This window comes from Aulonocara stuartgranti, assembly GCF_965226115.1.
Source record: "Aulonocara stuartgranti genome assembly, chromosome: 14".
Taxonomy (NCBI): domain Eukaryota; kingdom Metazoa; phylum Chordata; class Actinopteri; order Cichliformes; family Cichlidae; genus Aulonocara; species Aulonocara stuartgranti.
In genome coordinates, this window is record NC_138950.1 from 24,745,454 (window position 1) to 24,773,376 (window position 27,923).

Sequence of the window (27,923 nt, forward strand, 5' to 3'; positions counted from 1 at the left end):
GAACTTCTTGTCCATACGTTCAGGGCCAGAGCCAGTGCCCTTCCAGAGATCCCTAGATGCTTCCGGACTGGGAAGGCTGTGAGCCGTTTCCGCCGCCATTGCGGATTTTGGACAGAAGATCAGCCATAGCCACTGCTATCCATCGATGCAGTGCAGAAAGCATACACAGAAGGGGGGGGCATATTTAACATTTTTCCACTGATATCTCACTTCGGAAACACGATTACCCACAGCATCTTGCCTATTTTAAAACAGTGCTATCGTTTTCACCGACTGGCTCCGACCTACACATTCAGTGAGGAGGTCGTAGCTAGCGCGGTGCTGCTGCTGCCTAGCTAGCTGTACGACCAGAATTTCAGGACTCCGGAGAAGCTCAAGGAAACAACCATGGCTCAAATCCTGCCTATCCGCTTCCAGGAGCACCTGCAGGTAAAGTGGTCGAATCTAGTAGCTATATCGTTTCCTTACATTCTCTTTGATCCCTTCATTTTCCGGCTTAACGGTCGTTTTGACAGCTTTCTAGTTCAGCTAGCGTTAAACGTCAATAACCGCAGCAAATGAATGACCTCCCATCCCCCGTTTAGCCAGCAGCTAATAACTAGCCTCTCATGCTAGCTCCTCATTCATTGTACTGATGCTGTCACTCGCGGCCAGGAGGCGAAACTAGTTAACGACAATCACCTTTTCTGACCTTGAGTGACTATTTATTGGGTTGTAGCGTATGACTGATGCACGGCCACGTTTTGGTCTGTTCAGCGTTATTTCAATATCGAATTAACGTTTGGACCTTGTGAGGCGAAACATTCCAATCGCTGACCTGCATAACATGAACGCATAGTATAGCTGTTTAAAGCATGCTTTATGTTATTGTCATGTGCCCATTTAAGTTATGAGCCGTGAAACCGTGGTCAGTTGCAGTCTGACTAGACTCAGAGATGCTTCACGTCATAGAGAAACGTTATGTCACGACAGGCCATTTTTTACTGCTGAAGGGAGAGTCGGGTTATTCTTTAGGGTTTTTCTGACTGAAATGTAACCCATTCATCGCGTTATCTGAAGTGAACCAGGTGGTCCATTCAGTCTGCCAAAAGAATACGATTTTGTTCTGCTGTCCACATTCATATCAGTCAGTCATCTGGTACATCCCAGCTTCTGGCTGTATTGGATATACCCAAGGTTCCCAACCATAAATCAAAGCTTGAACCCCTGTGGAGATTTTGTTTATACTGTGACCCTTGGATGACCTTTTGCCAAGCTTCAGGTATTTTTTGTTAACTAAAGGCACAATTGAAATAAGCATACTTGACATCATTGGCTTTTTACAGTGAAGAATGTACTGGAGATGCACCAGCTATGCATTTCTGGGCCAAAAAATATATATAAACAAACAATTTGCCCTGTGTAGTATGTTGCATTACTACAATATTATTATCTCCCCCTGCTGGTAATGCAATTTCTGCATGCGTGTCCATTTCACGTTTTGGACGGGCAATGCGTGAAATGAACATGGTAGACCAACATGTCTGTTACACGTTTTGCTGTGATACTGGGTTGCATAATTTGTTTTTTTTTTTGTTTTGTTTTTTTTTAATTAAAAAAAATAAATTTTTCTTCAGTCTTTGTTTATCTCAGATACGTATTTCATATAAACAAAGCATATCAAAAAACACAAAGAGATTAAAAACTAAATTCAACTTCCCATAACTATACCAGTGTCTGAACAATAAAGACAGATAACGTACGGTTCCATGTTATCAGTGTGTTAAGCCCACATTCTCAGAAGCATTGAGCCTGCAGATAAATTAATTCACAATATTTTTAATAAAGCTTTCAATCTACTGAAACGAGTAATTATAAACACCTTGCTTGAGTTGTCTGTCTCTTCAATAATAACATCATAGCATCTTTTTAAAGCTACATTAGGTTTTCGTGAACTCACTTTCCTTTCCTTTGTACATACATTTGCATAAGAGGAAATTAACTTGTGAATACATCAGTCAACATTTCCTACAGATATTATCATTACCTGTCATTTGATCTGTAATAAGATGAGCAAGATATTCGACCTTACTACCGACAGTAAGATTGTTATCAAGTTTCAACTCTGGAAATCTTTGTCCTCCTCAGTTCTGCAAATCATTACAGGTCACTTACGGGGATTGCATGTAATGTTATTTTCTACAGCATTGGCAGAACATATGTGTATGAGCTGCTGGAGATCAGCACTACTAGCACTATGACCACAAGATCATCTGCATACATAATATCAAACTCTAGAATATTACCAACCGCTTTGTCATAAATGTTGAGTATTTTATCAAAGTGTCTTTGAAATGTATCCAGCATAAACATAGATGACCGCTGTTAGTAGATATGATCATATTTGCTGATATAAGTAAACAAACTGGGCCTTAGAGTGGGCCTTTGTGTTAGGAAGCCCTGTTAGCTACTATATAATCATAGTAATATGTGTTAGCTTCTTTAACAGAGGTCTGTACAATTTTGTTATTTCTGGACATTGGAAAAATACATTTTATGATTGAGTAGCACATATTGGTGATATTGCTTTGATGAAAGTTCAGAACCTTTTTGGTTAAGGAAAAATCCTGCCAAAGGAAATTTTGTCTTCGATATTGTACTGTGTGCCAATGGCTGCCATTAAAACAGGTCTTCTCTTCATCGCCAGCTCCAGAACTTGGGGATCAACCCAGCCAACATTGGATTTAGCACGCTTACAATGGAGTCTGACAAGTTCATCTGTGTACGAGAGAAGGTTGGTGAACAGGCTCAGGTTGTCATCATTGATTTGGCTGATCCCAACAACCCCATCCGTCGCCCCATCTCTGCCGACAGCGCCATCATGAACCCTGCTAGCAAAGTTATTGCCCTTAAAGGTAAGCCCCCATCTTAAATCCACTGTTGCGCTTTTATCACGTAGTAAGTGTGCTAGGATTTCAAAGCACATGGACTTAAAAATTAAGCAGCTAAAATTGGTTTGTACCTTGCTATCTTGATATTTGTTTTGTTTTTGTAAAAAGTACACTGGTCCATTTGTGTAAAAAAAAAAAAAAAAATACTGTGTTGTCAGTTATGTAGCCATCACAGTCTGCTTTTCATTTTGATGTTCATATGTAGATCACCCCATTTCTGTTTGTTGAAAACGACTAGTAGCTAAATAGTGTGTGTGTACGTAGAAATGTAATTGTGCTACATTTAGAATTTGCTGTTTTAGTTCACGAAGCAGTAGCACTAGCAAATTGTCATGCTGTCATGAATCCTTTGTCTATTTTGCTTGTTTTTGCTCTTTTTCATTTCTTACTGCTTTCTTATGTTTGCAGACGGTGAGTTGAATTTTATGTATCATGAGTTGTCAGAGTGATCCTGTATGCACTGTCTTGAAATGTTTGCACAGTAATGAAAGTAATTTAAACGAATGTCTGGATTTACAGTAATAACAGTAGGCGAGCACAACAAAATTAAGACAGTAGCTTAAAGGACCATATCTTCTTTTTTTTTTTTTTCCTTTTGTTTTCTGTGTTCACGTGTTTTTTCCATTAGCTACACCGGAAATATATTTTATATCACAGTTGACCATTTCTAAACACTGTACCTTATTTTCGTACTGTACTGGAGTTGATGACAAATTTAAAAAATATAAAAACCTATGGGTTATACATTTGCATTGGAAAAGTAATAAATTAGACGTTATCCTCCCCATATTTTGTTATTATTTGATAACCAGAGTGTGTGCCTGTGTTGGTCATATAGTCGAATTAATGCACTGACATTGTGGTGAAAACACATGTAAATCTGTCTACGTCTTCATTACACAGCAACAATAAAAGCCTTCAGTAATACAGTTCCTGAGTTATTTTTAAACTGTCATTCACAACCTGAAGGCATCCACATAGCTGCTGAACATCTGAGTCAGAAAGTTGTCTAAACTAAATGAAGATTTTCTGTGACTGACAGTCACCGTAATATACGGAAAGTCAGGTGATTATCTGGAAAAATTGAGATGCCTTGGAAAATAGTTCGTAATAAAGTGGAACGTGTGTGTAGTAAAAGGGGAAAAAACATGCAGAAAACAAAATGATATGGTCGTATTAAAAATGTGAAACTGTCAAAAAGGATACTGTGGCAATCACAAAAGGATAACAGAATGGTTAATGAGATTTTCCCATTTTAAGGTCAGGCTTCAGGCTTAAGGGTTTTCTTTTGTTTTTTTGGTGAGTGTAGGAAAAACAGAGAATGCTTAAAACAACTGGGCTGTGATGCCAGCCTCATATCACAAAAATGTGCTGCTCAGTGTGCAGGTGCAATTTTGACTGGCTTGCCTCTGGGATAACGCAGATATTAACATCAAATGCTCATTACCTCATTGTCACCTTGCAGATACTGACATTCATGACAGGTTTTCAATAACTGTTCACGTTTTCACACTTTCAGTGTGTGGTGTTACTCTGTTTTAAATAGCAACTAATTGTAATTTTTATTATACCAGAGGATTAGTCATATACATGTGTTAATTATTTAGGGTTTGGGCACACATTTATATTTTATATATTCTAGACTAATAATTTTGCACTTTATATCTTGCATTGTAGTTATGCAGGCAGTTTATTTTATTGTGCACTATACCCACAGTATTACCAAAAACTGTTCAGAAATGCCACTATACTGTCAGTCATGCACTTTGTTACCAGTGAAACATGTGGTTTATTTGGTTTGGGCCAGATTGAGACTAGAGCTTATACCTATAAGAATTCAAGTGTCTTTCCTCCAGTGCGACTGAACTGGAGGAAATGAACAGAATGGCTGAGAGTGCATCTGTCCAGCATCCTTCTCATCATCTCATCTGTTTTTGTGCTTTGTGGTCTTACTAATCTGCATTCAGACCCAAACCACATCCCTTATTTTGGGATTAAATTTCAGCTTGAATCCCCTAAGACCTATGACAACATGACAGGAGTTTGATTTCTTTAGTAGGTTGTGTGGGTGGAAAGCTCAACACAGGTCATTTCGAGCATGCACTGTGGACCATGTCATACTAGTAGGTAGGCAGTAGTTCCTAACTGATCTGGTTTGGATTGAAATATTGATGAAGAATTGAAATACTGAACCAAAACTGCATGAAAGGTCACTGTTGAGCCATCTGAGAAGCAAAGACACCATAGTATTTGTGCTAGTGCTGGGCGATATGGAAAAAATATTTATCACGATATGAATTATTTTATATCACGATAACGATAAATATCACGATATACCACCTGACCTGTGGTCATCTATAGAGTACGCAGTCTGTAAACAGCGAGCGCAAAGGGTCCAGTCTTTGTTAATGAAATGGATGGTTACACTCATGTTGGGGTGCGTATCTTTGCTCGTCCATATGTCAGTTGTCAAGGCATAATGCACGACACTGCAAACATCCTTCTCTACTTTGGCCCGGCATGCATCATATAAGCAAGGCAACTCGACTTTACTGAAGTGCTTACGACCGGGCATAACGTAACTCAGATCAAGAACTTTGACGAGGTCACGAAAGCTGTCCTTCTCAACTACATAAACAGAGGCGATGCCTTTATAAATGTAACGTGAGATGGCTCCTGTGATTTGTTTATGGCGCTGGGAAGTTTTTTCATACGGCGTGCCTTGTGCGAAAGACTGCTGTATCTTCAGGTAGTATAGCTGAAGATACAGCAATTTTCCCAAATTGCTCCCGTCGTTCCACAACTTGGTTTAGCTCGGATTTTCTGCATTCTTGAGTATTATTTTTCGTGGACCTTCTGTAGGTGATAGAAGAGATTTGTTGTGTTGCCACTGAGTGCAGGAATAGTTTTATAGCATAGCTTGCAAATGGGCATCTTCTGCTCCATGTTGGTGCTGTTGAACCCAAAATGTAACCAAATCACAGCTCTTTTCGGTAAAAGTGCTTCTTCTTGGGCTGCCTGTGTAGCTGTCTCTGCCTGTTGCATGTCCAGGCATGAAAACTGCAACCTGTCGCACGTCCATCGTTTTGAGTTACCGTAAAGCATGTTGCAAATCCGGGTGCACGCAAAGCAGCACCATGTCGCAAAACCACAAGAGTTTCTTTGTGAAAAATATCAATTTTTATACTTTATTTTTTCTTGCATAAAGTTAAGAGCATGTATAGTGAGAAGACGACACAAATTTATTTGCCACAGGCTATTTAACCCTTTAAGACCTACCATAGAACCAAGTCCGCCAGAGCTTATTTTTATATTTTTAAATGCTGTAGTGCCATTTGTGGGAGAATTTCAAGTTGCTATACATCAATACAACCGTTATAACCCAAATTGTAATAATATGTATGCATTAAGTCCATAGTAACTACATAAATTGCAAAAAAGCGCAATAAACTACAAAAAATTTTTTAAATCGTTTGTGGTTTTTTTTACATATATTTCTAGTTAGAGAAATTTAAGAGGCTTATTCCTTTAAAACTGTAAATACAAAAAAGTTGCACAAAATAGTTTCCAACCACGAGAAATTTATTTTTAGTGTCTTCATAGTTTTATTTTTGAGATACACAAATTTTTATATACTTCAGGAAAAATGAAAAATATTATAATGCAAATTTGCAAAAAAAAAACAGCATGTGCATCAAAATAAACTATTTACAACGGTGTAATTTGAGATCTAAGCATCCCAGAAACAATACAGAAAAGCATAAAGTCAAACATGACTTTTAAAAACACCAGCAAAGGCTTATAAGGCCCTGAAGGTAAAGAACTACATTTCCGCGAAATGATGTCACGTCCGGTTTCGGGCAGGTGCTGACACGCGATAGTTCGCGCTGACGTATTCCAATGTAGGAAGTGTTATGAACAACTGATCGGATCGGCAAAGCCTGTTTCTGGAATATTATGTTTTTGTTGCTGCAAATGCTTTTTATGCAATTTTTGCAAAGCTATATGTGGAAGGAAACCGTGACCTAGGACAAGCTAATGGCATAAGATGTAAGTACAACTCCGGTTTCATATGCAAGAACAATTATTGCGCTAGCTTACGTGTTTCCAGTTCTACAGGGATTTAAAAATAGTTAGGCAAAAGGAGTGTGCCTGCTCCGGTTTTAAAGGGTTAATGATATATTTTATGTAATAATTTATAAAATTAGGTTAGAAAGGATAGAAGACAAAATGGCATGATAGACACTTTTCTATCGTCCACACGATATATATCGTCATATCGCCCAGCACTAATTGGTGCTATTTCCAATCAAGCTCCAGTACTGCATTGAAAAATGCAACCACCTGCAACTGCATCAGAATGCTAATAAGAGTAACTGATAATGAAATTTGGGGGTCAGTACCAGTTTCAAGGGAATAGAATGAAAAATTTGGGTATCAGTTTTCTTGCCAACAGATATTAAGCAACATACAGGCCTATACACTGGTTCTAGTCTAATTGGAAGAAGACCAATCTGACTGATAGATCTGTGAGTTTAAAGCTTTTTATGATAAGGGATTGGGTTATTCCAATCCTCCATTGCCACTGCAAATGAATCTGTTTGTTTCTATGGATATTTAGCCAACAGTGTGGCACACCTCATTTAGTTTCTTTGCAATCTTGGCTACCTCTTGCTGTGCCGACCTCACTGAAATGAATGTGGGAGCTGTATTTCTTTGATGCAGTGCTAAGCACAGCCTGAGTTTCTCTAATAAAAAGAAGAGTAATTAATTGGTGAATGATTTTATATTATCACAAGAGGGTTGCATAGTTAGACGCAGCTGAACACGTAACAGTTTATTGCATCAGATGTTACTGAATGCAGATCCAACATTTTAAGTGGTTGCCCTTTTGTTGGTCTTGCCCCTTTTTTGTTGACACTGGTACTGGCTTTTTGTATGGTCTATCGGTGTTACACACACAAAAACCAAAAAAAAAACAAAACCCTCCCCGATTACCTGCATTTCCCCCGCAATTGGAAGAGGTATGCCCAATTGATTTCCTCCCAAACTCTGCTGTGGGTTGTGTGCCGTAGCTTTAGTCAGTAGACCGATTCAAGTTTTCTTTCTTTCTTCCTCGTTTTAAATGTTACAATCTAAAAATTTTGGAGGGGGTGGGCTAGCAGCGTCCCAGCACGGCTAACGTGTTAACCTCAGCTCTAAATATTTTCAGCTGCAAAGACCCTGCAGATCTTTAACATTGAGATGAAGAGCAAGATGAAGGCTCACACGATGACGGATGACGTGACCTTCTGGAAGTGGATCTCCCTCAACACTGTCGCCCTGGTCACAGACAACGCGGTCTACCATTGGAGCATGGAGGGTGACTCTCAGCCAATCAAAGTATTTGACCGCCACTCCAGCCTGGCAGGCTGCCAGATCATCAACTACCGCACTGATGCCAAACAGAAGTGGTTGCTGCTCATTGGCATTTCTGCACAGGTGAATTAACACAGTTTGCTTTAGCTTCGTAATATTACAATCAAAATAATATTTCAGACAAAATATTAAAATGATGTCAGTGTGTGTGAAATGCATCACATTTGTATTAGTCATTGCAGGGTAAGTTTATGATATAGCAGAATTTATAGCAGAAAAAACCCCATCACAGACTTTAGTCTGATTTGTGGGCGTTCTCTCCTCCTCAGCAAAACCGTGTCGTTGGAGCCATGCAGTTGTACTCGGTGGACAGAAAGGTTTCTCAGCCTATTGAAGGACATGCTGCTGGATTTGCACAGTTCAAGATGGAAGGCAACACCGAGGAATCGACTCTGTTCTGCTTTGCCGTGCGGGGACAGGCGGGAGGAAAAGTAAGATTTATACTTATTAAGAGAAGCTCAAAGCCTCGTAGCTGCAAAATAAAAAGATCGGGATGAAGTAATTTTAGTGGAAATTAATACTGATTAGAAAAAGGCATTTGGGGTCTTGCTTTGTCTTCTTTTTGTTTTCATTACTTTTTTCTCCCCTAGCTCCATATTATTGAAGTGGGGACTCCACCAACTGGGAACCAGCCGTTTCCAAAGAAAGCTGTGGATGTTTTCTTTCCTCCAGAAGCCCAGAATGACTTCCCTGTGGCCATGCAGGTACAAAACCTCCCTCTTCTTTAATCTGAGGCTTTGTTTATTTAGTATTTAGTTTGGTATCCTGCTAAAGAGTCCTCCTATCTATACATGTTATATCTCCCTTCCCCTTTCTGTACATCTAGATCAGTTCCAAGCAAGATGTAGTCTTTCTCATCACCAAATATGGCTACATCCACCTATATGACTTGGAAACTGGAACCTGTATCTACATGAACAGGATCAGCGGAGAGACCATTTTTGTCACTGCCCCCCATGAACCTACTGCTGGAATTATTGGAGTCAACAGGAAAGGACAGGTACTCAAATGTACACTTGTGGAGTATATTTTGCAGTAGCAAGTCTAGAATGCAATGATGAATGAGCCGCTTATTAATTTCCAGTGGAGCACAGAGCCAAGCTTAGTATAGATATTTCATCTGGGCCTTTGTGCAAGTGAACAGGTTAAACTGTGTTTAATTTTGGATGCAAAATGAGTTGAATAATGTTTTTGGTAGATGTTTTAAATATGTGACAGATAAAATTAATATATTTCTTATCAGATTCCAATTTTATTTTAATATTTGTGACTACATATTGTTTTTGAAAATTGCTTAAAGATATTTTCCAAACCTGATGTATATTTTTAAACCAGTCTGCACACATGTGTAGTGGACTACTTTCCCTGTGGTGTGGTGTGTGGTGTGTGACCTTGACTGAGGAAATCTCTGAAAATATCAGGCAGTGGCAGCATCTTCAGTGTCAGGCAGCATGTGACACTAACAGCAGGTGGCCTCAGCTTGGCCAGGCAGACTACGCAGTCTAATCCTGTTATTGCTCTTGGCTCTCACCTGCGGGTCTGCTGTACACAGGCCAGTGTGCTACACGCACGCACACACATTTCATGTGCAACTGTGTGTGTAACACTGTACACGACAGCTTGTGGTAATCCCTGCATGTAATTCAGAAACGTGACAAGTGCAGGTCTCATAATGCAGTTCTTTTAACTCAGATTTTTACAGTGAACTTAATTTCAAACCCAGGTTTGCCAGCAGTTATTCTCAATTTTGTGTCGAATATGTGCCTGTCTCTTTTTGTGTCTTTATATCACTGTACACCAAACTGCATTTACATTTTGGTGGACTTTTGTTGGAAGGTGTTGTAGCTGGATACAGTTTGACATGAACCAAGAACTTTTTAAAAAAAATATTCTGCCAGTTTTGCAGCATCATAGTATTTATTATTTAGATTCTTTTGAATGTATGATGTGAATCTTTTATATAGGTTCATTAGTCTTTCAGGAGTGTACAGAATATAAAGACAGTTTAATGTGATCCTAATGAAAGGAAAACGAAACATAAATAACACTGCCTGTTATGCTTTTAGCTTAAATATAATGGCACTTTTGGTTCCCGGTGTTTTAAAAACAAAGTCAACATGTGGCATGTTACAGTTAATCTGTCACCAGGAATAACACCTGTTAGGCCAGAGTAATACGTCATCTCAGCCTCACCTAGCTCCCTGAGCCCTGCTGCACTGAAAGTTGAAGAAGATGAATTTCAACTTAGTTTTATTTATATAACGCAAATCACAACAACAATCACCTAAAGATGATTGTTGTTATAATTCAGCGGTCCCCAATCTTTTTTGCGCCACGGACCGGTTTAATGTCAGACAATATTTTCACGGACCGGCCTTTAAGGTGTCGCGGATAAACAACAAAATAAAATGATACGACCAAGACAACAACTGTGGTATCTTGTAAATATAATAATAAATGCGAATTTACTGTGTAATTGTGTAACTTTATTAGCAGCGTACTCCTGAAATGCACCAACAACATTGAGAGTAACGTCCTCCTCTCTGCCTTTTAATGCTCTCTGGTCGCTATGGTAACGAGTAAATATTTCTTTCAAAATAAGACACAACTACAACACGGGAAAAGCCCCAGGGAAACCAAGTCAATGATAACCATAAATTTCACACCCGAGCCTCAACCTAACAACTCATGGACCGGTACCGGTCCATGGCCAGGGGGTTGGGGAACACTATTGTAAGGTAATGATGCTTACAATAATAACTAGAGGGGACCCTTAAAATCAGATGACCCCCTTGTGATAAAGGAGTGTGAAGGGATATTAAGCAGAAGGAGTCTCATTTTGTAAAACCGAAAAGCATCCAAACACCAAACACAGCTCCTTTCTTGGTCTGAAGGGTTTTTTTGGAGCATCGCTGTTCGCGTCACCTCCATGTGTCTTTACTTTTCTCAGCCTCCAGCTGTAGGATTTCCCATCATGTTATGTGCCAGCTTAATTTTGTAAGTGTGTCATTATTAGTTTTAGAGATAGTTAAGACTTTACAAACTATTGAGTGCTGTGGTGTTTTCCCTAAATGAGAGAGAACTGATTGTGAATGAATAATTGTTGTCTTTGTATACATTTTTGCATCATGTGATTAGAACAGCAAGAACAGTGCAGTGGATACAGGTCCCCTGTCATTGGTGACAGTCAGTAACATTTAAACGCCTTTAAAAGTCACAGTGAATGTGTTTTGTCGCGGTTCAGTTCTAATTCTGTCAGGCGGGCAATTACCACCAGTACAGCTAGCATACGCCACAGCACAAATATCAGTGTTAAATAGCTAGCAAAGACAACAGCTGTTTAAAAAGTATGAACAGCTTCTAACTAACTGTAAAGGCAGTTAGGTGTTACCAATTACACATGCGTTTATGTGCACATTTGATTTTCCAGGTGTTGTCTGTATGCGTGGAGGAGGAAAACATCATTCCATACATCACCAATGTGCTCCAGAATCCAGACCTTGCACTCCGAATGGCTGTCCGCAACAACCTCGCTGGTGCTGAGGAGCTGTTTGCTCGCAAGTTCAACACCCTTTTTGCAGCAGGAAATTACTCAGAGGCTGCAAAGGTGGCAGCGAATGCACCCAAGGTACTGCCATTGTGCTTCTGTGCACTGAGACTGTGAGTCTAAGATTTCAGTAGCTTATATAACTATGAAAACCAAAGAAAATTTGTAAAAACAAGTTTAGATAATGCTTCCAAAATTGTTTAAAGGGAGTACAGCCCGCGCGCTGCTTTTATTCCTTTTTCCCGTATTTTACCTTTTTGTATTTTCAATGGGCTAAGAAGTTTCCATCCTACCTCTCCAGGGTATTCTGCGAACACCAGACACCATCCGTAGGTTCCAAAGTGTTCCCGCCCAACCAGGCCAGACGTCTCCCTTGCTTCAGTACTTTGGCATCTTGCTGGATCAAGGCCAACTTAATAAGTTTGAGTCTCTGGAGCTCTGCAGGCCTGTCCTTCAGCAGGGCCGAAAGCAGCTACTGGAGAAATGGCTAAAAGAGGATAAGGTATGTGTTTAGTGGTTGGTTTTAAAGTGGACAGTCTTTAAATATTTATATCTCAAGTTCATCTATCATATCATAGAGTAAAAAAAAAAACTGAGACCATGTAAAATCAGAGTGCTACTCTGACTCACTGAATCACATAAATCATTTAGTATAAAGCAGAAGATCACGTAGGCCAGTGAAACCCAGATTCCCTTTTTTTGTTTTTGTTTTTTCCACTGTACCATGGCAGATCACTGTTATAGTTTCTAACCCTTCTGTTTGTGTTTACAGCTGGAATGTTCTGAGGAGCTCGGAGACTTGGTGAAGTCTGTAGATCCAACTCTCGCCCTCAGCGTCTACCTCAGAGCCAATGTTCCCAATAAGGTCATTCAGTGCTTTGCAGAGACTGGCCAATTCCAGAAGATTGTTCTCTATGCCAAGAAGGTTTGTGATGACTGACTTGGTAAATAAAATATCTTGGGCTGTAATATGGTTCACAGTGTTTTGTTTTGTTTTTTAATACACCTACATCACAGATGGGGAGCATTTCATACATCCTTACATGTCTGTCATCCTTGTAGGTTGGCTACACTCCAGACTGGATCTTTTTGCTAAGGAACGTAATGCGGATCAGTCCAGAGCAAGGTCTTCAGTTCTCTCAGATGCTGGTTCAGGATGAAGAGCCACTGGCTGACATTACACAGGTAAAAATAAAGATTTTTGGGGGGTAACGTGGCTAAAAGATACTATGACTATGATCTGAATCGTAGTTATTCTCACAGTTGTAGCTGAGCACATGATTGCAAAAATATCCCACACCTCTGCGATGTGTAGCAACACAACCAAGATTTTGAGAGTTTAACTTTTGCGGTTTCTCTGTTATTTAATTTTCCAGATTGTTGACGTATTCATGGAGTACAACCTGATCCAGCAGTGCACGTCCTTCCTACTAGATGCCCTGAAGAACAACAGACCCATGGAGGGACCACTGCAGACGCGCCTGCTGGAAATGAATTTGGTCCATGCACCACAGGTACATGAACATGTAGATACAGTGGGGCAAAAAAGTATTTAGTCAGCCACCAATTGTGCAAGTTTCCCCACCTAAAATGATGACAGAGGTCAGTAATTTGCACCAGAGGTACACTTCAACTGTGAGAGACAGAATGTGAAAAACAAATCCATGAATCCACATGATAGGATTTGTAAAGAATTTATTCGTAAATCAGGGTGGAAAATAAGTATTTGGTCAATAACAAAAATACAACTCAATACTTTGTAACATAACCTTTGTTGGCAATAACAGAGGTCAAACGTTTACTATAGGTCTTTACCAGGTTTGCACACACAGTAGCTGGTATTTTGGCCCATTCCTCCATGCAGATCTTCTCGAGAGCAGTGATGTTTTGGGGCTGTCGCCGAGCAACACGGACTTTCAACTCCCGCCACAGATTTTCTATGGGGTTGAGGTCTGGAGACTGGCTAGGCCACTCCAGGACTTTCAAATGCTTCTTACGGAGCCACTCCTTTGTTGCCCGGGCGGTGTGTTTTGGATCATTGTCATGTTGGAAGACCCAGCCTCGTTTCATCTTCAAAGTTCTCACTGATGGAAGGAGGTTTTGGCTCAAAATCTCACGATACATGGCCCCATTCATTCTGTCCTTAACACGGATCAGTCGTCCTGTCCCCTTGGCAGAAAAACAGCCCCATAGCATGATGTTTCCACCCCCATGCTTCACAGTAGGTATGGTGTTCTTGGGATGAAACTCAGTATTCTTCTTCCTCCAAACACGACGAGTTGAGTTTATACCAAAAAGTTCTACTTTGGTTTCATCTGACCACATGACATTCTCCCAATCCTCTGCTGTATCATCCATGTGCTCTCTGGCAAACTTCAGACGGGCCTGGACATGCACTGGCTTCAGCAGCGGAACACGTCTGGCACTGCGGGATTTGATTCCCTGCCGTTGTAGTGTGTTACTGATGGTGACCTTTGTTACTTTGGTCCCAGCTCTCTGCAGGTCATTCACCAGGTCCCCCGTGTGGTTCTGGGATCTTTGCTCACCGTTCTCATGATCATTTTGACCCCACGGGATGAGATCTTGCGTGGAGCCCCAGATGGAGTGAGATTATCAGTGGTCTTGTATGTCTTCCATTTTCTGCTGATTGCTCCCACAGTTGATTTTTTCACACCAAGCTGCTTGCCTATTGTAGATTCACTCTTCCCAGTCTGGTGCAGGTCTACAATACTTTTCCTGGTGTCCTTCGAAAGCTCTTTGGTCTTGGCCATGGCGGCGTTTGGAGTCTGACTGTTTGAGGCTGTGGACAGGTGTCTTTTATACAGATGATGAGTTCAAACAGGTGCCATTCATACAGGTAACGAGTGGGGGACAGAAAAGCTTCTTACAGAAGACGTTACAGGTCTGTGAGAGCCAGAGATTTTCCATGTTTGAGGTGACCAAATACTTATTTTCCACCCTGATTTACGAATAAATTCTTTACAAATCCTACCATGTGGATTCATGGATTTTTTTTTTCACATTCTGTCTCTCACAGTTGAAGTGTACCTCTGGTGCAAATTACTGACCTCTGTCATCATTTTAAGTGGGGGAACTTGCACAATCGGTGGCTGACTAAATACTTTTTTGCCCCACTGTACATCAGGTCCAGACAGGCCAGATTATTTCATTTACCAGTGACCAGTAGGTCTCACCTAAACTAAAACGGCGCTCTAGCTTTCTTTCCCCAACTTCTTTCACAACAGATCAAATCTTTTGCTGTTTACAGACATGTTTGGATTTGAGTGTCTGTGTGTGACAGGGCCTGTCTGTGTGCCATTTGTTGCAGGTTGCAGATGCCATTCTGGGTAACCAGATGTTCACCCACTATGATCGCGCTCACGTGGCCCAACTGTGTGAGAAAGCAGGCCTCCTGCAGAGAGCGCTGGAGCATTACACTGACTTGTATGATATTAAACGAGCAGTGGTGCATACACACCTTCTCAACCCAGAGGTACGACACAGATCGAGAATATAAAATTGCTGTTGTGGTTTGCAGTGATTGTCTTTGTGTCGCTGATGATTTTCTATTTATCTCTTCAGTGGTTGGTGAATTTCTTTGGCTCCCTGTCTGTGGAGGATTCCTTGGAGTGTCTGAGGGCCATGTTATCTGCCAACATCCGGCAGAACCTGCAGATCTGCGTGCAGGTCGCCTCCAAGTACCACGAGCAGCTCACTACTCAATCCCTCACTGAACTGTTTGAGTCATTCAAGAGCTTTGAGGGTTAGTGGGGAAGGTGCAAAAAAACAAAACCCAACGTATCTTTTGTTTTACTACTTTTGCTAATTCTGAGTTTTTTTGCTTTGAAGGTTTGTTCTATTTCTTGGGCTCAATTGTGAACTTCAGCCAGGATCCTGAAGTTCACTTCAAATACATTCAGGCTGCGTGCAAAACAGGCCAAATCAAAGAGGTGGAGAGAATCTGCAGAGAAAGCAATTGCTACGACCCCGAACGTGTGAAGAACTTCCTCAAGGTCCGTGCAGAAAACGGTTATCTGCAAAATAAACCTGTGATTTTTCTGTCTGTCAACATTTTATTGTGTTTTTTCCAGGAAGCCAAGCTTACCGACCAGCTGCCATTGATCATCGTGTGTGACCGCTTTGATTTCGTCCACGATCTGGTCCTGTACCTGTACCGCAACAGCCTACAGAAATACATAGAGATCTATGTACAGAAGGTACATTAATAAAACTCCATCCTTTTACTCATTTATTCTCTCTCGGTATTGGTCTACCTCTGTGGTTGTGCATTTGTTTTTACCTTGATGGAAACGTGTCATAATTCTGTTGTCATTTATTCCAGGTGAACCCGAGCCGTCTGCCAGTAGTCATTGGTGGATTATTGGATGTGGACTGTGCCGAAGATGTAATTAAGAACCTGATCATGGTGGTGAGAGGACAGTTCTCCACAGATGAACTGGTCGCTGAAGTGGAGAAAAGAAATCGGTGAGAACCAAAAGAACTGTTAAAAGTGCACCGCAAAAGAGGAATCGCTCGCTCGGCGGTCTAACTCGACCTGTGTGTTAAACTGGTCCTTTCCCTTCATGATATTCTGTCAAAGCTTGTGACACATTTACTGTGCCTCCTTCTCCAGCTTGAAGTTGTTGCTGCCTTGGTTGGAGGCTCGTATTCATGAAGGCTGTGAGGAGCCTGCAACCCACAACGCCTTGGCCAAGATCTACATCGACAGCAACAACAACCCCGAGCGTTTCTTGAGGGAGAACCCCTACTATGATAGCCGCGTGGTGGGCAAGTACTGTGAAAAGAGAGACCCCCACCTGGCTTGCGTGGCTTATGAAAGAGGACAGTGTGACCAAGAACTCATTCACGTGAGTTTAAAAACAAATCATTTTAACTGGAAGGCGAAATTCCGGGTCATTAGTAATACGAGGTTTTTATTGGCCTTTTATTTCAAATATTTTCGTTCTGCTTCAGGTGTGCAATGAGAACTCACTGTTCAAGAGTCTGTCCCGCTACCTTGTACGCCGCAAGAACCCAGAGCTGTGGGCAAGTGTGCTGTTGGAGACCAACCATTACAGAAGACCACTCATTGACCAGGTGTGACTTTTTACTATCTCTGATACTAAATCATGCCACTTAAACTAGTGTATTGTTAAAAGTTCCCAGGCTGTAACGCTTCGTTAGCTTGCATACTGTAAACCAATCATCAGCTGTTATGCGTCATGTTTGTCGTCGGTCTCTGCTGCAGGTCGTCCAGACAGCCTTATCAGAGACCCAGGATCCAGAGGAGGTGTCTGTCACAGTCAAGGCCTTCATGACCGCCGACCTTCCTAACGAGCTCATCGAGCTTCTGGAAAAGATTGTGCTGGATAATTCTGTCTTTAGTGAACACAGGTAAGAGTCTTATCTGTATTTAATGTTGTTCTTCTTTTATTTAACCCTTCATATCCAAGATTTAGACATCACTGAGTCCCCTGCTCATAGTTGTTGTTCCAGTTGACGAACATTGAGCTTGCAAAGCATTCGATATATTCAATAATGCATTTAGTGAAAAGCTTGTATCTTGTTGATTTCAGAAACCTTCAGAATCTCCTCATTCTGACTGCCATTAAAGCTGATCGGACACGCGTCATGGAGTACATTAACCGTCTGGACAACTACGACGCCCCAGACATTGCAAACATTGCCATCAGCAATGAGCTGTTTGAGGAGGCCTTTGCTATATTTAGAAAATTTGATGTCAACACTTCTGCTGTGCAGGTGCGCGCTTTCGTTATTAACTACAACTTGTTTAAAGTTTTTAAACACCTTGTTTTTGTCTTAATTCAGAGCGTGCTAACAGCCCTCAGAGTTTTGCCGGTCATTTTGATATTCAGCGATCTGAATGTTTGCTGCTGTCCAGGTCCTGATCGAACACATCGGCAACCTGGACAGAGCTTATGAATTCGCTGAGCGCTGCAATGAGCCCCCAGTTTGGAGTCAGCTGGCAAAGGCGCAGCTTCAGAAGGGCTTGGTGAAAGAAGCCATCGACTCTTACATTAAGGCTGATGATCCCTCGGCCTACATGGAGGTGGGACAAGCTGCAGCCCAAAGCGGTAAGATGATCTCTTTCAGTTTTTAAAACTAAGATCTAAGATCTTTATCACTTACCTTATTGTTTTATTTAATCAAGATACTTAAATGGCGTAATGTTAAATATGCAGTAGATAGGTGCTTATGGTAGTTAATTTTTGTGTGCAGGAAACTGGGAGGACCTGGTGAAGTTCCTGCAGATGGCTCGAAAGAAAGCCCGCGAGTCATATGTTGAGACAGAGTTGATCTTCGCCCTGGCCAAGACCAACCGCTTGGCCGAGCTGGAAGAGTTCATCAACGGACCCAATAATGCTCACATTCAGCAAGTAGGTCCTGACACACACACACACACACACACACACACACACACACACACACGCACACGCAGTTGTACATACAGCAGTTCCCAGTTAATTCTTTACCCCGTGTTTACAATTACAGTTGCTTCGCTGGTCTAACTTAATTTGTTCATCTTCCATTAGGTGGGTGATCGATGCTATGACGACAAGATGTACGAGGCAGCCAAACTGCTTTACAATAATGTGTCAAACTTTGGCCGTCTGGCCTCAACTCTGGTTCACCTGGGAGAATACCAGGCAGCTGTGGACGGAGCCCGCAAGGCTAACAGCACCCGTACCTGGAAGGAGGTGAAGGAGATCAGTTTCATTTTTGAAAGTATAAAGAGTGAGATCAAGTTCAAGCCTTATGTTCAAAACACAAACTCACTCGACTGACTAATTTTAACAGCTGTTTTTTGTTTTTTCCTCTGCTCTGTCAGGTGTGTTTTGCTTGTGTAGATGGGAAGGAGTTCCGTCTTGCCCAGATGTGTGGCCTGCATATTGTTGTCCACGCTGATGAACTGGAGGAGCTCATCAACTACTACCAGGTATGTGGGGTACCTGTTGGCCAAACACCATGGTCTTTCAATGAATGATAAGTAGGTGAGCATGTATACTATCACTAATCTGGCATAAATAACAGTCAACAGTCATATAAGCCTGCGGATAGCAGGGTTTCCAGTTTTCTCCAGCTTACAGATGGTATATTGTTTTCCTGCGCCTCAGCGCACTGTATCTACAGACTTGAGTTTTGTTTATGATGGTTCAAGGGCCTCAAAATAACTTCCCAGATTGTGTAGGGGAGCGAGATTAAGGGTTATAGTTGTGTCACTAAGTCTGTCTGTATCCTCCAGGACCGTGGTTACTTCGAGGAGCTGATCACCATGCTAGAGGCTGCCCTTGGGTTGGAGCGTGCTCACATGGGCATGTTCACTGAGCTGGCTATCCTCTACTCCAAATTCAAACCCCAGAAGATGAGGGAACACCTGGAGCTCTTCTGGTCCCGTGTTAACATTCCAAAGGTGGGTGTGAGAAACGGATTTAGTATGAGCTTTACAGCCAAGCAGATTTTGGCAGGAATCTGACGAAATGCATCACAATACACCGACTGCGACTGCAGTTCAGTATAATGTGATTGTTTTAAACATTTTAACAAAACTATATCTAAAGAATTAGGATTTAAAAAGAAGTAAAGTAAATAAACTCCTCAGAGGAACAGCAACTACAACTTTGACATCTTCAGTAACGTCTATAAACCCGCATTCGTTTTCAATTGTTAAATTGTTAAATTTGACTTGATGTCTGTTTGTGTGTCAGGTTCTCAGGGCAGCTGAGCAGGCCCACCTCTGGGGAGAACTTGTGTTCCTCTATGACAAGTATGAGGAATATGACAATGCCATCATCACTATGATGAATCACCCAGCTGATGCCTGGAAGGAAAGCCAGTTCAAAGACATTGTCACTAAGGTGCAAAACATAATTTAAAAGCATATGGTAGTGCTAACAATTACTTCTCTTGACAGGAATACAGCACAGAGCTGCCCTTTTTTTTCCAAAAAACTTGTTTAACTTCATTATGTTTGTCATAGGTGGCTAATGTTGAGCTGTACTACAAGGCCGTCCAGTTTTATCTCGAGTTTAAACCACTGCTGCTGAATGACCTCCTTATTGTCCTCTCTCCAAGACTGGATCACACACGTGCTGTCAACTTCTTCAGCAAGGTCAGTATGATTTTCTTTGACTGTTTCTTTGGTTCAAATCAAAAGATCAAGACTTTTGCCAGACTGAAAACTGATAAACATTTCTGTCTGTTCAGGTGAAACAGCTGCCTCTGGTTAAGCCTTACCTAAGGTCTGTCCAGAATCACAACAACAAGTCGGTGAATGAAGCACTTAACAACCTCTTCATCAATGAAGAAGACTATGCGGTATGGTTTCATTTTGTCAGTTGGGTCTTATAACATGTGCTGTGCTCTGATGTTTGATTACAAGAGAAACTCTTTGTTATTGTTAATTCCAGCAAGCACACATTTAAAACGTTGCAGTTGTTCCGCATCTTGCTTTCTCAGCCTAATCTCACAATTGTTTCTCGTGTTACTCAGGCGCTGCGCACTTCCATCGACGCTTACGACAACTTCGACAACATCTCGCTCGCCCAGAGCCTGGAGAAGCACGAGCTGATTGAATTCAGGAGGATCGCAGCCTATCTTTTTAAAGGCAACAACCGCTGGAAACAGAGTGTCGAGCTCTGCAAGAAGGACAAGCTCTACAAGGTGCGTGGGTACAAAATTAACAAATGAGTTGCAGAAGAAAAGTACATTCCTAAAAGCAATGTAAATATAAAATTTACATTTGAGCGTGGAAACAGACGATTAGGTGTGTCAGTTTGTTGACCTGGCTTTTTTTTCCTGCAGGATGCCATGCAGTACGCATCAGAGTCCAAAGACACTGAGCTGGCAGAAGAGCTCCTGGCTTGGTTCTTGAAGGAAGACAAGAAAGAGTGTTTTGCTGCCTGCCTATTCACCTGCTACGACCTGCTGCGGCCCGACGTAGTACTGGAGACTGCCTGGCGACACAACATCATGGACTTCTCCATGCCGTACTTCATCCAGGTCATGAGGGAATATCTCACTAAGGTGGGTTGGCCAGAGGTAATGAGGATTAGGACAAAGTAAATGACTTTATGATATGGCCTCTAAAGAGAGAAAAGCATCTCATGTTACAAACCCAATTTATAATTGTAAGGTCAAAAGTTTAGATACACTCATCATGGGTATGAATGTCATTGCAGCTAAGTGATTTCTTTGAGGCGTTCGCTTTCCAGGGTTAAATGATTGTACAGCATACATCTTTAATATTTTTAAAAACAAGAATTGGCTGCATACGTTTGAATTTATTTTATATTTTCTCTAATCCACACAGACACAAAGGTAAATACAGGGTACCATATATACATAGATCCCCACTTATATTTAGTTAAATGTCCCTTAGCAAGCATCGACCAGATGCTTTTGGTAGCCATCAATAAGCTTTCATTATAATTCTGGCTGGATATTTGACCACTCTTCTTAACAGAATTGGAAGAATTCATTTAAATTAGTTGGCTTTTATGTGTATTCCACAAATTATAAATAGGATTGAGGTCGGGGCTTTGGAAAGGCTATTCTAGAAACGTATTTTAAGTCTGCTTTATTCATTCCAAAAACAGTTCTGATGTATTTTTAGGATCATTTTCCTGTTAGAACGTGTAATTCTGTCCAAGTTTCAAATGTGTAGCTGATTTAAGATGAAGTTGAAGAACTTGGAGATGATAATCCTCCTACATTATTCCATACACGTTGTGCAATGTACCAGTACTACTGGCATCAAAACAGCCCCAGAGCATGATGCCGCCACCACCATGGTTGACAGCTGGTACTTATGTTTAAAACCCTCACCTTTACTTCTCCAACGAAAGCATTTGTCTTGTTCATGTGGTAGGCTGTAAATTACTCCACTTGAAGGTGTTTATTTTGGAGCAGGGACTTCTTTTTTGGTCAGCACTCTCTGTCCATGGTGATGTTAAACTTGCTTCACAGTAACAAGTGTTACTGGTGTTCCAGCAGTTTCCAGCTCATGACAGGCTTAAGCCTCATGGTGGTTCCTGGGTTGTTCCTGAACATCCTAACCCATTTCCTCTCATCTGAGGGTGACAGCTTGGGTCTTCCAGTGAGTGCTGTCAAACAAATCCTTTTCATGCTGGTAAAGAGAAACAACCAGTTGTAGTCAATTCTGATCACTAATGAGAAGTTAATAAGTCCTGTCAAGTTAAAAGATACTGTGGATCAGATTTATGTGCATTTTTGATTCTGTCTAAATAGCAGAAGATCATAAATAAATTCAAACTTGTGCACCAGACCCTTGTCTTTTAAAATCATTAAAGATGTATGCTGTACAATCATTCCACCCTAGAAAAAGAACATTATAAGCCCAAAGTAACCATGACATTCATGGCCATGGTGAGTGTTTGTGTGTGTCCAAACCTCTGACCACAACTGTATAAGGACATGCAGAGATGTTTCTTCTGCTGTTAGATTTAAAGACTTAAATTAGTCCCATCGTCCCTTCAGCCATCTTTGGAAGACTAAGAAAAATCTTAAGAAATCTTTTTTCTGATCAGTGCCCAGGATTTCCATCCATCTGTTACAAGAAACAGTAGCAGCAGCTAAAATGTGTTTGCAAATACTGTTGGACTCTCAACAGTATTGCACAGTTAAAGCCCCCACCTCCCAGTACTGCCAGTTCTTTCCTTCATTCATGTTCATCGTCCTTTGCATCTGTCAGTCACCATGTGTCATCACTGGTGTTTTCCTTTTTTCATTTGGGTTTCCATCTATTCAAGCTGCTTTTCCATACAAATGTGTTACGGAGGAGATTCATAACTGCTGTGTGACTCATTACGCCATTTATCTCTGTTACATGGCAAGCAAAGCCCACACGAAAGAGAAACACCTGATTCTTTCATAACAGCGCGCAAACCCGAGTGAAGCATTTACACATTTATGTTCCAGTTTTTGATGATAAATTCAAAATACTTCAGTCTGTTATTTAAGCTGTTCAAGAAACAAAGTGATTGTGTCACGTTAAATGAAGGGATTGTGTATATCTGGGTCTTTTTTAGCGACATAGAGGAGCCATGTTGTTTATACTAGTCTAAAAAGTGAGGCGCAAGTTCACGGTAGCAGGTTTGATCTCAAGTGTGCATTTGTATCAAAAGTGGCATTAATTACCCGCATCACTCGTAGGATTTTTATATTTCTTCTTTAAGTGACAAGTCCTCTGTTTGCTCTCTCTCTCTCTTTCTCTCTGTCACTTTCTATTTTGGGAGACTCCCATTTGTTTTTTCCTCCCTAAGTTGCCTCTCTGAATTTCCTTTCCAGGTTGATGCGATAAAGGAAAAGGTGAAAGTCCAATCCATTTTCTAATCATTCTTTTTGACCCTGTCCCCTGTCCTGTAGCCTGTAGTTTGGAGCAGTAAAACTAGTACAAACTGCATGTTCCCTCCCCTCCCGTCCCCTCTCCCATGTCACTCTCTGCTGCTTCTGACTGTAAATTCCACATCTCCACTAGACCACCTACCAACCCACGAGACTCCAGAGCGGGGCTCTTCACGCCCATCAAGAGCCCTGATCGGCTTGCTGGTGTGTCCGTGACGGCTTGAGTTTTGCCTCAGGCCAGGAATCACAGAACTGATTGGTGAATTGGACACGTAGCTGACAGCTAAACTCAGATTAATTGCTGATTCAGCTCCTGAGACTTTATGACACTTCCACAGTCATTTTTTTGAAGATCTGTTATAGCAGTGCAACGGTAACGGCCACCTGCCACAGCTGAAAGCAGCTTCAGAGTCTCTCAGTTGGTCTTTGTAAGTCTGCCTCTTAGAGAAAGCCCTTTCACATATTTGTGTCAGACGTGCAACCGAGCCCTCGACTGAAGCCAGCATGCTTATCAGCTCTCCTCGGCCGTGGGTGAACAGTGCCACTCTGCTTAGCCTCCCCTCACCTGCTGTGGGTCAGGTCCTTTTTCTGAGATTTGTAGATTAATTCATGTTTTACTGTCTCGTACCTCTGCTCAGCTGCGCTCTACTGCTAACAAGTTTATTTCAGGAAGCAGATGTGTTTATACTGTCGATGTTCTAGGTTTGCCTTTTTTTGGTTTTAATCAAATCTTGGGAGGATATTGTTCTGTTTAAACAGTGGTGCATTAGCATAGACTGCAGCTGAGTGTAATATTAGCATTAGAGGAGCCACAGAGGCTCCATTTTAACAAAGTATTTCTTTTCTGTTGTTTTCTGTCTGCCTGTACTTATTTCAGTGCTATAGTTACAATACTGGCATTAGAAACCATAAATGTTAGCCTGTTACATGCATTTTTAGAGGGTGTATTTTTCTCTGTTTCTTTGAGTATTCTTGCAAAGTGAGCTCTCTTCAAGCGACAAATTGCTTTTGTGGGTCAGGGAATAAAATCTGTAGTCCGGGTGTATCCACTGGGGAGAAAAAAATCAGAACTTGTAGAAAACGACCAGCATGCATTTCCCTCCTCCTCCCTTGGTAGCATCAGCTGCACTCAGGCCAGGCTAAGAGACATGTTGTTGGCTGTGCCTGCTTCTTGGAAACGTTGAACTGGCTGTACAGTACCATCCCCTCCACCCTGTCGTTCACGATCCCTCCACTTTGGCTCTCTGCTTCTCTGTCTTTCTCTCATGCACTCCTCAAGAAATAAATGACTAAACTGCTGCTTCAGCATGTCTCTAATAAATCGGCACACTTTTCTTAAAACGGCCTCTTAACTAGATCGACTGATGTTTTTCTTTTTCACTAGTAAACCAGACAGTATGTAGAGAACTGAACCCAAAACCACCGTGAGAGAATCCAACCCCCCTTTTTGTTTAAGTTATCTTATCTCAACTGCAATGCACGCTGGCGTAGCCGAGAGCACTGAGGGTAATATCTGAAGCTTCCCGCTGGCTGCTTAATTCTCTGAATTGTTTCAACTGTATCTTTTGTCCTTTCGACTGTCATTGTCTGCTTCTGAGCTGAGGCTAAAACACCAAAGAAGAAATAATGGGAAGTTTGAGAAAGTTTATCTCAAGGCTTTTACATGTTTTACAGAGCTGTTTACACCCATGCAGGGAGTTAGAGATACGATATGTAGCATGTTAGCTACAATATTAAAGTGACAAAAGTGAACGTCTGATTTTCAGGCTTTAGAAAATGTAGTTTAAAGCCTGAAAAGTCTGGGGGGCTTCATCCAATCACACCTCTTTTCTGGTAAAGGTCAGGTGAGTAGTAAAAAAACAAAAAAGGAATTAAAACACTTCATTGCATGATTGGAAGGAGGAAGCAAGGGGTTATCAATCTATATATATTTACCTTTTCATTTTATTTGACCTTATTTTACATTTATTTAATTTTGCCTGTATATAATGGCCACTTTCGCCTGTAAAAGTATTAAATCTTGGAAACACCAAGTTCTTACTGGTGTGGATTGGCATTTGTGTTTTCAGAACACACTGGATGCTAAGCTAGGAAACAAAGATGACGACAGATCCAAGCAGGTTGGTTAGTATACGACAGTGATTTTTTTTAAAAAGAACGAGGTTAAGTTAAAGGTAAAATGTGACAGTAAGATGGTTGAAATTGCGTAGTTGTAGTGTTCTGGAAGAAAAGCCTGATGTGAGGGTGTTTGCACTGGTGCAGGGTGGGTTCTCTACATACTCACACTTGTTCAACATGTTAGAGTAGATGTTTTTGGGTGGCTGGATGGTGGGACCATTATTACCCAGTAGCTGTTTGTCTTTGTCTCCCCTCCTTACTCCCTAATTCGTTTCACAGTAAGTGGATGTCCATAAGGTAGAGTAGCCAGTAGCTCTGTAGTTGTAGTTATTCCTCTTAGGCTCCTTAGCGAGGCCTGCTTCCCGCAGCCTGTTTTTATTTAAATCTGGACTGTAATCGTCTTCGCCTGTCAGGAATGGTCCCATCCGTCAGCCAGTGAAATAACCCAGAGGTCAGTTTTTACAAACCCTTGCTCTTCAAGAGCCCCGTCGTCTTCACTTTAACTGAAGTGTGACACATCCGCTGTCGTCGTGTGCCCCCACAGGTGGACAAACTCGAAGCCTCCGAGTCTCTGAGGAAACAGGAAGAGCAGGCTACAGAGTCTCAACCCATTGTTTACGGTAAAAAAGGCCTCATGTTCAAAACTGGATCACCGTAGTGCCTTTTGAGAATAGATTTAATAGTTTGATCGCAGCTGTGGTGTTTTTAAGTACTCATCTTGGCGTTGTCTTGCAGGCACACCCCAGCTTATGCTCACAGCAGGGCCCAACGTGCCCGTGCCTCCTCAGCAGCCCTACGGCTACGGCTACACAGCAGCACCCAACTACGGCCAGCCGCCACAGACCACCTTCGGTTACGGCATGTGAACACCCAACTACCCACATCCTCCCCCACCCACAACTCAACCCAACACCTTCCTTCCATCTGTTCTCCCTCCTTTGTGTTCCTCACCAGCTTCCCATGGTCTTCTACTCACAACAGGGGCCACAAGCAAGCAACAGCCCACTCTCGTTTCTGGCACTATTTTTTTTATTCTGTCGTCCTGTTCCAAGAGAAAACACTTAACTGCATCGAAGGACTTTTATTTGTATTGTTTGAAAGAAATTGGACCACACGTTTGTTTTTTTCCACATTCCATATTTATGACTACTTATTAAGATATTTTTGTGTGGTTTTTTTGGGGTTTTTTTTGTTAATGTCAAAAATTTTTATTGGTTTATGGAGAAGTGGACTTGCTCAAGCTCAGCAATGAGCCTTTGAAGTAGGTGGAGGAGCATTGGATTTTGCACTCATGAAGAAATTAATGTAGAAGAGCTCTTACTTTTGATGTACTGAACATGTGGACAGCTTACATTGTCTCGTTTGTCTGTATAATGCATTTCATCATTGTATATTCTGAGGAAAAAAGGTTACATATAATATTGAACATATATTGCCATTTCAGTGGCTATAGCTAGCAACACTAAGTAATGATAGTATATTCTGCACAGGCGTGTAGCTTTATGGAGTTTTAAATGCATACAGACGTATGTCACTGTGTGACTGGGAGTGTGTGTGTGTGTGTGTGTGTGTGTGACCTAAAGGTCTGAATAAGAATTTTAACCCCCCTCTCTCTCAGCCTGTACTGAGCTTCTTCACTCCACCCATCTAGATATTAGCGCTCCCTCATTAGCTCCATGTATTAAGGTGACCTCTTGTGCTGTGTACAGTGCTTGTGTGAGACTGTATCTGTGTATGTGCAAGGACGGGACCACGGCCACTAAACCCCAGGGCCCTTAACCGTACCGCGTGTATGTATTTACTCTGAACCCTTTTCGTGCTGAGGTCCGTGTATGCCAGGTGTTGTGGTGTTCCCCTCGGTCACCGTTACTTTTTTTTTTTCCCCCCTCTTTTTCTTTTTCCTCCTCGCGTGTACAGATGTGAAGAATTGAAAACTTTTAGATGGAGACCCCCACCTCTCTGTCGTCCATCCCCTCCCCTGTCTTGTTACCTCCTTTGTTAATGCTTAGTGGCAAGAACAAAGAAAGAGGCAGAGGAAGACAGGCTGGTGGAACGTTTAGTGTTTTAACGACAGCTCGATTAGCTCCATAAACACTCCTGTAGGTTGTGTGTTTAGATGGTTACGATGAAGAAATTTACTAAGTCTCCATACATCCAGTTCTCTGTCAAGAATGGTTTGAAATAAGAGCCTGTTACTTACCTTGATGTACTTAACTTCCTTACATGCTTTAAGCTGTGTGTGTAAAGTGTCATCCTAACCCTGACATAAGTTGAATTCCTTTCTGTTGTCATGCATATTAATAAAGGGGATCTGTCATCGATAAGTGGAAGAATATGACTTAATTGAAAGGGAACTACTAGCCTAAATAAAAACTAAAAATTGTACCCTGTCTCTGTGTGTGATGGCAAAAAAGTTGATTATTTTTTCAATATACATAAAACAGACTACATCAGTTTAAATAGGCAGTAACTACAGAGAAAACCCTTGAGGCTCTTTTCTGAAGTGAGAGGGTTCTGTCATATTT

The 27,923-nt window shown here is 41.4% G+C and overlaps 1 protein-coding gene across 5 annotated transcripts; it reads left to right on the forward strand.

Moving 5' to 3' along the window:
* The first annotated feature begins 9 nt into the window (after positions 1-9).
* Positions 10-27,783, forward strand: LOC309688189 (clathrin heavy chain 1-like). Of its 5 annotated transcripts, XM_082503712.1 has the most exons (34): positions 10-429; positions 2,687-2,894; positions 8,143-8,411; positions 8,618-8,779; positions 8,939-9,052; positions 9,175-9,348; positions 11,779-11,976; positions 12,197-12,397; positions 12,668-12,820; positions 12,958-13,080; positions 13,272-13,409; positions 15,224-15,388; positions 15,478-15,658; positions 15,745-15,908; positions 15,987-16,112; positions 16,238-16,380; positions 16,529-16,763; positions 16,870-16,992; positions 17,144-17,289; positions 17,472-17,655; positions 17,798-17,990; positions 18,136-18,293; positions 18,450-18,614; positions 18,746-18,853; positions 19,160-19,327; positions 19,623-19,772; positions 19,895-20,026; positions 20,122-20,232; positions 20,407-20,577; positions 20,719-20,940; positions 23,224-23,244; positions 25,812-25,849; positions 25,943-26,018; positions 26,134-26,246. In XM_082503712.1, the coding sequence occupies exons 1-33, from the start codon at positions 388-390 to the stop codon at positions 25,971-25,973; spliced, it is 4,917 nt and encodes a 1,638-aa protein (XP_082359838.1). In that variant the 5' UTR covers positions 10-387; the 3' UTR covers positions 25,974-26,018; positions 26,134-26,246. The 5 variants fall into 5 exon arrangements, with proteins under 5 accessions (XP_082359838.1, XP_082359836.1, XP_082359837.1 ...); XM_082503710.1 differs by lacking the exon at positions 25,812-25,849 and having other exon boundaries at positions 26,134-27,783; XM_082503711.1 differs by lacking the exons at positions 23,224-23,244; positions 25,812-25,849 and having other exon boundaries at positions 26,134-27,783.
* Positions 27,784-27,923: the final 140 nt, after the last annotated feature.